At 50.4% G+C, this 14,926-nt stretch overlaps 1 protein-coding gene and 1 long non-coding RNA gene across 2 annotated transcripts in view; one reads left to right on the forward strand and one right to left on the reverse strand.

Annotated features, from left to right (window-relative positions):
* Positions 1-14,926, forward strand: part of HSF2BP (heat shock transcription factor 2 binding protein) — a 127,479-nt gene that overhangs the window by 40,558 nt on the left and 71,995 nt on the right. Inside the window, exon 6 of the mRNA XM_023523174.1 lies at positions 1,857-1,960. Within this exon, the coding sequence (XP_023378942.1) occupies positions 1,857-1,960 (104 nt within the window). The remainder of the gene's footprint in view (positions 1-1,856; positions 1,961-14,926) is intronic.
* Positions 6,822-9,630, reverse strand: LOC111731518. The gene is made up of 2 exons (XR_002777179.1): positions 9,192-9,630; positions 6,822-7,318 (listed from the first exon to the last, which is right to left on the reverse strand). It is a non-coding gene; the product is annotated as an uncharacterized LOC111731518 (long non-coding RNA).

A 14,926-nucleotide genomic window follows, 5' to 3' on the forward strand; every position in this document is an offset into this window, starting at 1 on the left:
GCGGGCTTCCCTGTGTCCCGGGTGGCACTGTTACTCTCCCATCTTTATTTAAAATGTTGACATATTGTCTACGACAGGATTTTCGCAGTAGTTTTGATTTTTACACATTTTGCATTGCAATCTGTTTAAAAATCTTGGTTACTGAGCATTTTGGCACCACTTAGCCTTGCGCCCCAAACAAATTCCTTCCCTGCTCACCCCAGGTGGCTCTGCAGGTTAAATGGAGGCTCGGTCGTGTGCTGATGCAGCCGAAGACATGCTGCGGACTCTGCACCCCCGTCACTCCCTGGGGAGAGCTGATGCCCCTCCTCGCAGGAAGCTCGCTCTCCCTGGCTCCCCCTCTCTGGCCAACATCCGGGCCTATGCTAGCTCCGGGCTGTGCCGGCCCCCACTGTCCCCAGGGCTCCCAGGCAAGTGCAGAGCCACGCGGCCCGCTGGGTCCGGCATGCTCCCCTGCGGCCCTGGTGCTGGTGCTGGTGTCGGCCTCGGCCTCGGCCTCGCCGCGCCGCCTCCTGCCCAGCTCGCCGAGGTCGCTGCCCTTTCTCTGGCTCCGCTCTCTGCCGTTTCTCCTCTTCCCGTGTCGCCTGCCCTGGAGCTTACAGTCTGACTGTCGTGGTTTCTGGTGTTCTGTGTTCTTAGCCGGTTCCCTTTGAAGCGTCTGGTCATTATAACACTCGGCAGGTCCTTGATCGTGTTTGTAATTTCTTTTTGAATTCTTTATACCTAGTAAACAGCTCCACTGCTATTGTGCCATTGATACTTGGTTTCTTTTGTTCTGGCTTTCGTTGGCTCTTTGTGCTGTTTCTTACGATGGTGTTTTTCGTGGGTTTTGCGGTTTTCGCCATGAGCGCGCATTCGTGAGCACTGTGTTTGGGAGGCTTCTCTGGATACTGGGTCGAGGGGCCTGTCCTTTGAGAGACAGTTTTGTTTGCTTTGGCCAGGCAGCCGGCGGCGCTCCTGTCCCTGGTCTGCTCTGTGTGTCCCAGGTCCTGGCTCGTGGGTTTTCGGGCTGTAAGAAGTTAGACACTTATGCCAGCCTTGAAAGCTCACTTTTCTTGGCTGTCCGCAGGAGTCGGACCCGAGTCCGTCTCGTGTGGGTCTGCGGCCTTTCCTTCTGTCTGTGCGCACGAAGCCACTGACACTTGAGCTCTGTGCTTCTGGAACCCGTCCTCTCCCCGGCTCGCGCTCTCACTCAGTGCCTGACCAGCCATGTTTCCCCTTCCTTTCTGGAAAGCTCGTCTGTTCTTTTAAGGGTCTGCAAAATATTCACGTAGCCTTTTCTCATTGCTTCGAAACGGGGGCTTTTTAGGGTCTCGGTGTTCTGCAGTATTGTCACAAACCAGTTCTGTGGTTTCCCAGCAGGCCGCCTTGCCGGCATGGTCAGTTCCCAGGACCCCCAAGACACCCCACTTCACCCGGTCCCGTGCTGCCAGCTGTGAGGGGTGGCCGTGGCCGGGCGCTCCTCAGGCCTCGTGCTACAGGCCGAGCAGGCTTGTCGCCTGACCGGGTGAGACAGGACCACATTTTAAACAGCCGAGCGGACCTTTGAGCGCGCGGTGCTCTCACGAATGGAGGGTGGCCCATGTACAAACGCAGCTCGGCTACAGAAGAAGCGCCTCTGTAGACGCGGCGCGTGCGGCTCCCTGTGCATGCGGCCGTGGCACGGGTGCTGGAGGCTCCCGTCTTCCCCGGCCTCGCAGAGCCGGGGCTGTTTCACACGCCCTGTGCTCGCCGTTGCCGTCAGCCAGACAGTAGACTGGACGGTGACCGGCAGGTACGGAGGGCCAGTCGCCAGGAGCCGTGCGGGGCGGCGCGGGCAGAGGGCCTCGCCTCAGCGTGCCTCCTTTGCCTTGCAGGTTACTGCTGATGGCCCTGTACAACGTGAGCATCAACCTGAAGGGCCTGCGGTACATCAGCGAGAGCCCGGGCTTCATCCCTCTGCTGTGGTGGCTTCTGAGTGGTAAGGAGGGGTCGCCGCACAGCTCCCCTGCGGCCGACGGGGGTAGTGATGGTTCGAACTTGGGGGCCTTTACATTCCGCATGCAGATCGTTTGTCCCCAGACATTACCGTTTCTTAAGATTTCAAATGATTTCTAGTTTTGTCTCTGACGTGTCGCTTTCAGTTTAGTTATGATTCTGCAACACAAAGAAAAATTATGAAACAGCTGGTAGCTGCCATTGACCTGACCCTTCCCCTGAGAGCAGGACAGTGCGGGAGGTGCTGTCTGCACCCCGGAGAGCGGTGCAGTCGCAGGGGTACAGCGGGCGGTGGGGGGAGGGGAGGAGGTCTGAGATCCCGCACCTCCGAAACACAGTGTGCACCTTTGCTTTCTTTGAAATAAAAGCTATCCTGCTGTTTCCCTTCCTCTTCTCCCTACCGCTCATTTCATCTGAATTTCTGCACCAGTCTGCTCATCATAATTTCTAACAGTGTGTGTTTAGTAGGTACGTATTTCACTCAAGTGTACAAAAAAATCGACTTTCCTTACTTTTTCATAATTAGGTAGATCTGTTTTTGAGCTTCCATTCCACGTGGTGCTTACTTTTCGTACTAGGTTTTTTGAGGTATGATTGACATGCAATAAGTTGCACACGTTTAAGGCAAACAGTTGCCAGCTTTGACTTAAGCATGCACCTGTAAAGCCACCAGCATGCCAGGTGGCGCCTGGTGCTCCCTCCTTTGGCCGCTCACCTTCTTGTCCGCTCTGCAGATTATTTCCCATTTCCTCAGTTTTCTATCAACAGAGTCATATGTTTTGTGTCATTTTTTTGCCTAGCCTCTTTCTCTCACATAATTAGCTTGCGATCCATTCGTGGTGCTGTGTGTATTAACAGTTCATCCCTTTGTATTGCTAAATGCTGTCCTGCTGTGTGGACGTACCACAGTTCGTCTGTTCAGCAGCGGAGGGGGGTTTGGTCTGTTACAGTGAAGCCGCTGGGCATGTTTCTGTTTAACCTTTGCGTAGACATGAGCTTTCATTTGTTGGGTAGCTTCCTAGGAGTGGAGCGTCTGGGTCGCATGTAGGTGTCTGTCAGTTTTCCTGAGATGGCCAGACGGTTTCCCGGGAGGCCACCCTCTCCCCGCGGTGCGGTGGCTCCGGCCGCACGCGTCCTCTTCAGCCGCAGCGTTAGTTCCGGGCACACGCCAGTCAGACCGGTCAGACCTCACTGCGGGCTCAGCTTGCACTTCCGTTATTACCGATGACTTCAGCATCTTTTCGTGTGCTGATTTGTCACCCATATTTCTTCTTCGATGAAGCGTCTGTTCATATCTTTTGCTCTTTTAGAAACAGCTGTGTTCTTGTTGGGCGTTGAGAGTCCTTTACGTTGCGCGTGCGGATCGTTTGTCAGAGGTGTAGCTGGCACATGTTTTCTCCCAGTCTGTCACTTTCTTTTCATTCTCTTAAGAACATCTTTGAAAGACAGAATTTCTGAATTTTGTTTGTTTATCAGTCTTTGAATCGTGCTTTTGGTGTTGAAATCTTTGCCTACCTCAAGATCACAAAGACTTTTTTTAGTGCATTTTCTTCTAGTAGTTTTATAGTTTTGCATTTTGCATTAGTTCTGCATCCATTTTGAGTTCATGTTCGTATGTGGCGGGAGGTATGAGTCAAAGTTCTTTTTTTCCTTGTATTCAGCTGTCTTGCTCTAACACCATTTGTTTTGAAGACTCTTCTCTGCCAAATTGCCTTTGACTTTGTTGAAAATAAAATGACAGCATATGTGAGAGTGTAGTTTTCGGACCTATGTTCTGTTCCACTGCTCCATTTTCATATCGTTATGTCGATAACATACTTTATTTTAAATTTTGAAGTCAGGTAGTATAAATCTTCCGATTTCATTCTCATTTCTCAATGTAGTTTGTGCTGTTTCTAAGTCTTTTGCAGTTCCATGTGAATTTGAGAATCAGCTTGTCACTTTCTACCAAAAAAAAAAAATCCCGTTGGGATTTTTATTGGGGTTGTGTTAAAGCGACAGTTCATTTTGGGGAGAATCGACATTTTAGCAATACCGAGTCTTCCAATCCCTGAACACAGTGCCCTGTCCGTTTATCTAGCTGCCGTTGGGAGACATGGGTCTCTCCTGTTTGTTCGCATCCAGAGCAGAGGTGCGGACCTCCTTCGTTCCGGGCTCTCCTTGCGTAGTGAACACCGTCAGGGGATCGAGAGCCTGTGTCTCTCCAGAGCAAAGAGGGGGTTTGTTTATACTCACGCAGGAAGGGTAACGCTTTCCTCCGGGGCAGAGGTCGGACGGGCCTACTGCCCATTATGGAAGATTCGGGGTCCCCGAGCTCGAGCTTCCACTTCTGCAGTGCAGCCCACGGCTTGTGCTCAGCCCCGTGGAGCTGGGTGTCGTTGAACCGACACAGAGACCAGCTCCTTAGGTACGGCTGCCGCTGTCGAGTGAGCAAGCGTTTGTCTCGGATTCAGAAGTCGCGTGTCTCGCACCAGCACCCACGGCTCAGTAGCGTGCCGACTTGTTAGCTTGCACCTCGGGAAAAACCTCAGACCGTCTGCGGTTTACGGGCAGGCCGAGGGGGCCTGTGCTCACACTGCGCGCTAACCCTTCCCATCAGTGTTGAGACGTGACCCGACGGCTTATTTCTCCTGAGAATGCGAACAGACCCGTACATCAGACATGGGTCCTGGACTTGACCCGTGAGGGTTACTGTTCAGGCTGGTTGTCACGGGCTATATACAAGCGGACAATGCCCGTTAGAGGGACACAGGGATGATAAGAGGGACAGGCTAATTAAATATGAATGCCTACTACCATTTTTTTACTTTCTTTTTAGAAAATTAATTTGTTTTTAATTATAACAGACATAGTGTTATATTGGTTTCAGGTGTACAGCATAGTGATGCAGTGTTTACGCACCTTACAAAGTGTTCAGCGCAGAGTCCGGTCACCGTCTGTCAGCGCACATAGTTAATGGCATGTCACTGACTCCCTTGCCTGTGCTGCACCCTGCACCCACAACTTAGTTTATAACTGGAAGGTCACACTTCTTAGTCTCCTCCCCATTCTGCCCCTCCTCCCCGAACACCTGCTACTTTCTGAGTGCTGGCCACTGTTTTAAGTGCTTTACATGTATTCACAGATTTATTTCTTTAAATACGCTTATAAAGTAAATATTGTGCTTTTGGTTATAAAGAATTGGAGACACACAGAGGTGACGTAATTTGCTTAGAGTTATACAGCAACTAGTGGGGACCTTGACCGTTGGGCTCCAGGTCCCATCTCCTGGGCTGCTTCTCCGCACACAGGAAATGCCTTCGTCCCTGGGGACTTCTCAGCTGTACTTGCCTCTACGTCCTGCTGGGCTTGGCCTCTGAGGCCACCCATCCTCCGTTCCAGCTGGCTCACAGCCGGGGTCCTCAGCGCCTCCTGTACCCCAGTTGTTTGTTTTCTCATAAAAAGAGGGCCTGAGGCTGACTGTTCTCCGGGGTCCCTTCCAACTCTGTACCCCAGGAGTTCTCTGAGCTGAGTGAAAACTGTTACGCATTTCATCATGATTTATACAGCTCCCCAGGTAGCAAGTACCCCGGGAGCTGCTGTCTTGCCGGTCACCGTAGGAGGTGCTCTTTGGCTAGGTGGGCTGTTTCTGCTTAAGCCTGGTCGTGCACAGCAGGGGGTGGGGGGTGACTCAGATCAACTTGTTGCCACTGGGGTGCCAGGCTTTCTTGTCAGTGAAGATGATTATGGTTTTTTTGACACAGTGAGCACAGCCCAAACTCTAAAGTCTTTTGCAAGTGCTCTTACTTGGTATCTTGCATTATTTGTTATTACAGTCAAACAAAAAAAGTCCGTCAGGCCCAGGATGTTTGACCCGTGAATCGTGTGTGAAATGGCCTTAACTGAAAAATTGAAATTTGTTCTATTTTGGTGTATATTTTGGGAAGGTCAATATGTCTTTTACTACAGAACAGCAGAATAAGAGCAAATATTGTTTCCCGCAAAATAAGACGCGCTTCGTGGTGCTTGGAGCCACTGGTGTGATCGTTTTTAGGATCCTAGTTTATAAGATTGTTTAGGACGGGGAGAGAATTTGAAAACTGGCTTATTCTGGACAAATAAAACGCTCTTCTAATGTTCAAAAGGTGTAGGAAAAAAGATTTCCTTTCTTCTCTCGATAATCCGTTCTTGCTTGTATCGATCTTCCCACTGGGAAAGTCGATCTGTTTTAAGGAGCAGGGACTTTGGATTTGTTACCTACGACTGAAACCGCAGCTCTTCTCCTCGGGGACCGAGCTCTCCGCCCAGGGTCCCTCTGTCCTGACGGGTCTGCACATACATCAAGGCGTGTTTCTACCTCGAAAGTCTTAATGTTTGTTAAAACGCAGGAGCGCCTGGGCCAGCACCTCAGGTAGTAGGTGCCGAGTAGGTGTCGGTTCCCCGATGGTTTCTAATCTGAGTCTCTCATGCCAGAACGAAGCTCGTTCCCTTCTGTTTCGTTTGGCCGAAAGGTGGCAAGCCGCTCCCAAGGATCCGATTTCCCTGACCCGGAGCCACAGGACCAGCTGCCGTTAACCACCCGCACTAATCCTCCCGTTTCCTGGAATCTTTGCTGGGTACCGTTTTCCTTCCCTTTGTCCAGCCGTGTGGCTGGCTTTTTCCCAGGCGTTCTCCAGATTCCTCACATTCCTCTTAAACCGCAGAACTGGCAAAGAACTCCAGCCAATAGCTGAGGAGGACAGAGTGCGTTGGCATGGTGACCACGTGTTGTATAACCGTTAGTGCAAATGAGTGCTGTGGTGACTCTTACAGCAGTGCTGCCTTTCTTACCCACGTCGACAGTGTCAAGTAGCACGCGGGCGTTCGCGTCCCATGTTGCATGTATCTGGCTTGTCTGTGTCATATGAAACATTGATCAGTTCTACTAGATCTGTGTCCCCAGCCCAGACCTCGCTCCCGAACTGCAGACTCGCGTACCCAGCTATCCACCTGCCGCCTCCACGTGGACGTCTGCCAGACGTTTGGACTCCGTGCGTTCCGGCCCAGCCCTGCCCCGCACGACACTCTGCCTGTGGCCGTCCCAGCCTCAGTTCCCGGCACCGCTACCCCTTCTCATGTCTCAGGCCTTTGAAACACTGCGAGGGGTTCTCGTCTCCTTGTTCTGTCACACCCACATCCAGTCTGCTGGGAAATCCTGGCGCCCTGCGTCAGACCGTGTCCAGTGACCGCCATCAGCTGCTGCCACCTGGTTTTGCGCCGCCGTCCTCTCTGTAGCCTCGTGCGGATCGCCTGCAGTCCACACTCACAGGCCATAAACCGGGGCCAGAGATATGATGGGTTAGATCCCGGACCAGCTCCGCTTCTGAAAACAGCCAGAATGTTCCTCTGAGCTAGAAAAAGAGTAGTTGTACCCAGAGCACAAACCCAAAGTGAGAGTGGAGTGCCAGAGAGGCCAGCAGAGAACCAGGCGGGCAGCGGCTTTGAGGGCGGCTCTCAGACTTGACCTTCAGTTTCCATGGCCTCAAGGAGGTGGGGGAGAGGGGGTAGAACAGGAATCAAAGCTCAGATCGCATCCCAGTTGAGTCACCTAACAGGGGGCCCCACAGGTATTTACCAGCAGCGTAAAGGTAAACTGAAGGCACTCCCCCAGCCTCGGGGACTGCAGGAAGCCATCTGTTTTGACCTTTGGTGCTGAACAGAGTGGAAGAAAAGTCCCCTCTGAGAACTCTGAGAATTAATCACCGTAGGCTGGTTTTCACGCAGCGTAGAAGCCTTAATTCAAACTGCCTGGGCGGTCCCCATTTAGAGAACCATGCAGATCCTTTCTGGAGGATTCTTTGACCTCAACCAGGTCCTTAAAGAATTCTTGCAAATAAGGTTTCAGGAAGTTGAGTTCACATATTAAGAATCACAAAAAGCATGGGAAACATTTGTGAAATAACAGATTTGTGTCATCAGGCTATACCTTAGAAAAATTATCAGACCAACGTAAAATAAGGACATTCAAAATGTTTAGAGAAATGAAAGAAGGGATTAATATAGGAGTAAAGAGTAAGAGATTATAGAAATAACTACACAAATCTAAAGAGGGATCAAATATTATTTCTGGAAGTGAACAATATAATGATCGCAATGATAAATTTCTTACACCGCTTTAACAGCAGATTATACATAGTCGAAGAGATGATTAAATTGGTACAGAGTTGAAGAACGTGTCTGGAATGAAGCAGAGGGACAGAAACTAAGAGCCGCTAAACGACATGGAGGAGAGACCAAGGACTTAACATATGACCGATCAGAGTTCTGGGAAAAGGAGAGGGTGATTCGACGAGGTAATGGCCAAGAAGTTCCCCAAACTTGTTTACTTAATTCGAGAAGTCTACCTAATTGTAAACAGGATAAATGAAACCTACGCCTAGAAACACAGTAATGCAAACTACAGAATGTTAAAGATAGAGAAGCTCTTAGAAGCAGACAGAAAATCCGTATACCTTCAAAGGAATGACACTTAGAGTGATAGTTGACACCTTAACACAGGGGTCCCTAGCCCCCAGGCTGAGGACCGGTCCTGGTCCATGGCCTGTTAGGAACCTGGCCGCATAGCAGGAGGTGAGCGGCCAGGGAGTGAGAGAAGCTTCGTCTGCATCTGCAGCCGCTCCCCAGCGCTGGCATCACCACCTCAGCTCTGCCTCATCCTCAGGCATCAGATTCTCATCAGAGCACTGTCCCTGGTGCCACAAAGTTTGGGGACTGCTGCCTTAACAGCAACAATGCAATCTCTTAAAGCTGAGAGAAAATCGCTGTCAGTCTGAGTTTGTATGCCTCCTTCCCTCCAACAAATACCTCTGAAGAACAAGAACGAAATAAAGACATACAGACAAAAATTGGATCTGTCACCAGTAGACCTTCCCAGTAGAGGATTCTAAAGGTATGCTTCTGGAGTGTGGTCTCAGATGGAGAGTATGAGATACAGGTAATGTAATACACCTATAACATTAATAGACTAAAACGGGATGTGAAAATAATTCAAAAGATGAGAGAAAAATAAAAACGAAAAAATACGATGGATGCAGTAAATACACGTGCGGTTACGATGACTATAAATGGACTAAACGACCCATTTAAAAGACAGCAATGTCAGATTGAATGAAAACAATGATCCAGTTATATGTTGTTTGTAAGAGAGCCATCTAAAACTTAAGAATGCATAAAGGAGAATAAAAGGAAAAACGTACCAGGCAGATTCTCAGCAATTCACCAGAAGTATGTAATGGTTCTAAACTTAAATATGATGTATACTTCTTCATATAATCTGAAAAGAAACAAAGATCGAAAATACTATAAGATGAAATTCATTGACCTCCTCCCTCTTACCCGTGATCGGGGATGTTTTTAGCATACTTTGCTCAGTACTTGGTAGCTAAAAAGTCCACACTCTCAGTAAGGGCCTGAGTGACTCATAAAACGCAGTTGACGGATTTGCCCCACTGGAAGCATGGAGCGGTCAGCTGGCTCTGTTTCAGGCACACATGGAACATTTACAAAAGTGACCCACTTTCTGGGCTATAAAGAAAGTCTCAACAAATTTTAGATGATCAGAATCATACGGACTATCTTCTTTGACCACAGTATAGTGAAGCTGGAAATTACTAATAAAAAGAATCTTAATTTTCTTAAAAAGGATTAATATGTCTTACTTTAAAACACGCTGTGACTTTAACATTTTCTTGGGCTAGGAATTACTTTTTCCTACACGTCATCTTTAAATGGTGACTTCGGGCATAAAAATAGGTTAATAAAATGATATGTGATTTATTTTTTGTGGTTTGTCTTAGTATAGGCCACAAGTATTAGAACAATTTTTATAAACATTTTTTCTGTATGAATTCTACATTCTTTGAAAAAAGAGAGTATTTTTCATGAACTCACTGATGAGAGATCCGGTGCTTAGGGTTTTTCTTCTTAAGATCATTAAACCACAGCTAATGAAATTTTCCATTTGATTTGTAAGCCTTTCAGCTGTGAACACATTCTACTGATGACATTAGTTATGTAACATCTTAGGAGCTGGTTTTATTCAGAAGTCAAAAGAAACCTTTTAGGAGATGAAGATCAGGGAGTTAGCATTTATCAGATACTTGTTGAGTTATATTTCTTGGACATAAATATAACATTTTACGTGCTAAAATTGTTGACAAAACTTTCGTGTCCCAAGGTCATATGTTTCAGAAGGGGTCCTGGCTGGAAATGGAAGGTACACAGCCCGAGCACCTTCCCAGACAGAGTGTCCCACCAGGCCACAGACGTGTGTGCAGAGCACCAGGCGGCCACCATGACTTCAACCCAGGAGCAGCACAGAAAGCAGGGACCTCACGCCACCCCCCAGTTAATCCGGGAAGGCGCCTGTGCTTTTCGTGCGGCTTACAGGATTCCTCAAGGTCATCTGCTGCGGTGGAGTCAGCTCACGGCACTCCGAGAGTCTAAGATCATCATCCCTACTTTGCACGACGTAGGACTGTCACTAGAAGCTGCTGAGAGTGACAGCACTCCTGAGCCCGTTGCAGCCTGGATCAGGAGCCACACCGCCTTTCTTCCCTGCTCGGCTGTGTGTGTGTCTTTGGCACTGCGGGTGCCAGTCACCCCGTCGTCTCTTCCTCGTGTCTAACTGTCTGAGCCTCTGCTCTCCCTTTAGTGGCTCGTAGCATTTTGGGAAAGGGTCCCAAATGCTGTTAGGGCTTTTGGGGGGTGGGAAGAAAAGTGTGCATGCACACACACACACACACACGTACACACACACACACACACGTGTCTCGGTAGTCAAGTTTGAGTCTCCATGTCTAGAGGTTGTAATGTGATTGATTGGGAGCGGGGCCCAGGCACCAGGGTTGTCACCCCTCTCCAGGTGACTAGTGTGTGGGACAGTCTTACGGGTGGAGGCAGTCATGTGACTGCCAGTGACTGGCTTCAGGTTCGAGGCGTTAGCCAGTCAGTGTGTGGCACCCCTCTGCCCACAGTCACTGGTCCAAAGGAGGACGCATGAGCCAAGTAGGTCCACCCAGACCCCAAGGCCGGTGGAGAGGCTTCTCTCCCGCTGGCTGTGAGCAGGGCAGTGAGTAGCATCTTACTGTGAGCCAGGTGAGCCTGAGAGGTCGGCTCACCTGGCTCACAGTAAGATGCTACTCACTGCCCTGCTGTGCAGGTCCGCGATGATGTCATCGAGCCTGATGGAACGCAGCCCTGTGTCTGGCCTTGAGTAACAGGTGGTTGCTGCTCGAGCCGGGTTGCCTTGCAGTTCCGTACTCGCTAAAGTGTCGTGACGCACCGCTTCTGTCGTAAATACAAGGAATGATCCCAGATCGGTTCAGGTTTCCCGACATGCAGGACGCAAGGACGTAAAGAAGGACCGACAGCTGGAGCTAACAGCTGCGTTTCCCTGGAGACCCACCCGCCAGCATCCACCTGCCTGATCTGCTCTCCTTGACAAAATACGAAGGTCCAACGTGGAAGCAGAGAAGCCAGCGGAGCCTCTGCCTCTGGCCGAGACGGGGAGGCGGTGGGCTGGGGGTGCGGACCTGCTCGTCGTTGGTCTGGAGCAGATCCGTTGACCCGCTCCCAGTCTCCATCTGAAGACCATGACAGTGACATCTGCTGCAGAGCAGCTGTGGATTCGGTAGGTGAGGAGTCACACATGGTCTCCCAGGACCCTGGCTGGGCCCAGAGCGATAGCAGGTCACTCAGGCGCGTGACAGGCTCCTCCGAATGGTTTGGGCTGTGTCTTCGTGGGCAGTGACGGACTACCCGGTGCCCACTTGGGGGCTTCATGAAACAAGCAAAAGTGTCCGTTCCCTGTGGCTTCTTAGAAGAGGCTTCTTTTTGACCAGTTGATTTGGAAGGAAGAACATGTGTCACAGCCAGTACGCAGCATGCTGGGTAATCCTGTTTGCAGTAAGGCGTCTAGATTAAAAAGGGAATTTAGTCAGCCCGTAGACGTGGCGCACCCTGCTTGGTGCCCGGGCGTAGGGCTGGGCCAGGCCACGTGAGGTGTCTGTCAGTGTTCATCCATTTTAGACCAATAAAAATGACAACTTCATATGGTTTAGCTGAGCAATTTCTTTAATAATGGTAACTGTTAACATCAATACTTAGTGAAAATTGGGAACTGCTTTGTCCCCGGGATAATTAAAAGCATTATTTTCAGTAAAATGTTCAGTAGGAGTTTTTTTTAAACAACCATGCTTCACTTCGCTTTGCATGGTTTCAGACCTTAACCAAAGCAGTCCCGGGCACTGTCCATGTCCGAGGCTGCTCAGAGCGCTTTGTTCTCAGGGGCACAGGTTATAGTTACATCACTCTCTGAAAGGGTGATACCCCTAAGGCAAGGTTTTCGTCTGTGAGAGGTGATCGTGGAAGGCTGCTGTCTCTAGAATTTTGTAGAGCAGATGTGACTGGCTGATTTTTAATCCCTGGCGACCATATCATGTTTCTGTACTGAACAGCAGTGGAAGCAAGCCTACAGCACGCTCACCGTGCACTCACTGCGTGACAGCCCTGGACTGAGCCTCTGCTCACCGTGCTTTGTTTAGATTTCCGGCAGGTGTGTTTTACACGTGGCGACGCTAGGGAAGTGTAGGGCTGGGAAGTGGGCGCTTGAGTGGCTCTCGTTTAAGTGCGCGGTTGTAGGCAAGTTTTAAAAAAATTTTTATTTTCCAATTATAGTTGATGTACAATATCATGTCAATTTCAGGAGGGTACAACATAGTGATTAGACATTTATATAACTTCCAAAGTGATCACCCCAGACTAGTACCCATCTGACACCACACATAGTTCTTACAGTGTTTCTGACGATGTCCCTGTGCCGTGCTTTACATCCCCGAGTCTGTTTTTATAACTGGGACTTACACATCTTAGCCTTCTCCTCTTCAGCGATCCCCCGAACCCCATCTCATCTGGCCGCTGGCAGAGTGTCCTCTGTACCTGAGTTTGTTTCTGTTTTGTGTGTGCGTTTGTCCTGTAGATCCCACACGTAAGTGAGGTCGTATGGCATTTAGTGCTGTGGTCACAGAGGCGTAGAATGGCCGTCCTCGGCTTCTTTTCCACCTAGAAGTGTAAGCCACTCCACTCTGGGCCCAGGAGGATGGTCTGGCGTCAGAGGTTGATGTCACTGTACGTGACTGGACATGGGAACTCGGAAATGACTTTCAAGTTATGTTTTAGGGACATCTACCATTGTCTTTAGTTTGCCCGGAACTCGGCCGTTCTCTTCACTGTAAGTGGGAGGAGCGAGGCCCTCGGGAGTCCCTTCTTCCCACAGGGTCCGGTCGGTCCCCTGCTTCATCCTCCTGAGTCAGCTGAGGTCAGTGTCTCATTTATTTGGTGATTTGACTGCAGAGTGTTTCATTTTCTTTTTGGCCTTAAGAGATTCTTCCCAAAGTAAAAAGGCAGCGATGTGTGTGAAAGCACTTTGTCACTGGTAAGTTGCTAGTGCAGTGTAAGTGATTTTTATCATCTCCTTCTGGAAAGAATCAGGGGGCTAGTACTAGTCCGCCCTGCAGTAGTTGGACATGAGCTCCCCATCCGGCAGCTGGAGAGATGCATTTGCTAGAGTTCCTACTGGGAGCTGGAGGCCCAGGTTGGGGGGAGCCCGAGGGCCAAGTAGAGGGGGGCCGGAGGGCCAGGTGGTCGGTGCTGTTCTCAGGGGAGGTTCATGACTTATTTTCCACGTGAAGGGACCATACCTGGGAGGTGAGGTGTTCGGGTGTCTGAACCAGGCACTGTTTCCACACGCTGTGACCTTCGTCTCTGGCTAACCGCCTGCTACCAGGATTGTGATACAAACACACTTTGAAAAGTAACAAACCCCATTTTGAGTTCTGAAACTTAAGTAGAAAGAAGAAGAAGAAAAGGCTATTATAAAGGCATAGGGGGCAGCCTCCTGTTTTCCGTGGGGTCGTGGCCGGCACTGTTCTGGCTGGCACTGTCCTGGCCGGGTGTCCCCGAGCCTGCTGCGTGCCCAGCGCCTCCTCCCCGCTGCCACGTCCTGACAGCGCAGTAGCAGACGTGCCTGCCAGCCGAGACTCTCATGTGCGACGTTTACCATCCAGACACTAAACGTTTCAGAAAACCAAACCGAAAGGTACTTTTTGGAATGATCTTTTGGATAAGATACCTGAATTCTGTCGGGTCATAGGTTCGTGACAGTCATGGCTGAAGAAGGCACCACAGCGGGGGTTCTAATAGCTCCACTTGCCAAGTGCTGCCGTACCGGCATGCGCTGTGAGTGTCGTGGGATGTGCTCTGCGAGACTCTTCGAGGTGGCTGCATTTCCAGTTTATGACAAGGACACCGCGCCTCGGACAACACGAGGCCCTTGCTCGTCAAGGGAAGGCCCAAGCTTGGGGTTCATGTCCTGGCCCCCACTGCCCTGGCGTCCTCTGCCTGACTTGGGGTTCATGTCCTAGCTACCACTGCGCGCCCTCTGCCCAACTTGGGGTTCATGTCCCGGCCCCTACTGTGCACCCTCTGCCCAAGCTTGGGGTCCATGTCCCGGCCCCCACTGCGCGCCCTGTGCCCCAGCTCGGGCATCTCCTCCTGGCCATGACGGATTGACAGTGTAGCCCTGCATTTAATTGGAAGCGTGAAAGCTGTGTCGCCTCCTTCGCTACGTGGCGCAGCGTCCTGACGCCCCTTGCCGTGGCACTTGGGTTATGGTTACTGAAGTCTGCACATTTCCGTGTATTTCACCGTGTTGAAGCGAGACTAGCTTGGCTGTGGCTCAGGCTCTGCACACGTGTCAGAGCTGACCCACCGGCCGCGCCGTGAGCTCTGGGAAAGGAGCAGATTGTCGCGGGCCCTGCAGGCCTCCCGCTGTGGTCGGCGTGGTCTGTCTGAGGAATCGCGCTGGGAAGCGGAGGAGTGATTGATAAAGAGGGAAGCAAGGACTCCGCTGCCGGAGTGTGATTCAGAAACA

The sequence above is a fragment of the Pteropus vampyrus genome, unplaced genomic scaffold (genome assembly GCF_000151845.1).
Source record: "Pteropus vampyrus isolate Shadow unplaced genomic scaffold, Pvam_2.0 Scaffold380, whole genome shotgun sequence".
In the NCBI taxonomy this organism is placed as follows: Eukaryota; Metazoa; Chordata; class Mammalia; order Chiroptera; family Pteropodidae; genus Pteropus; species Pteropus vampyrus.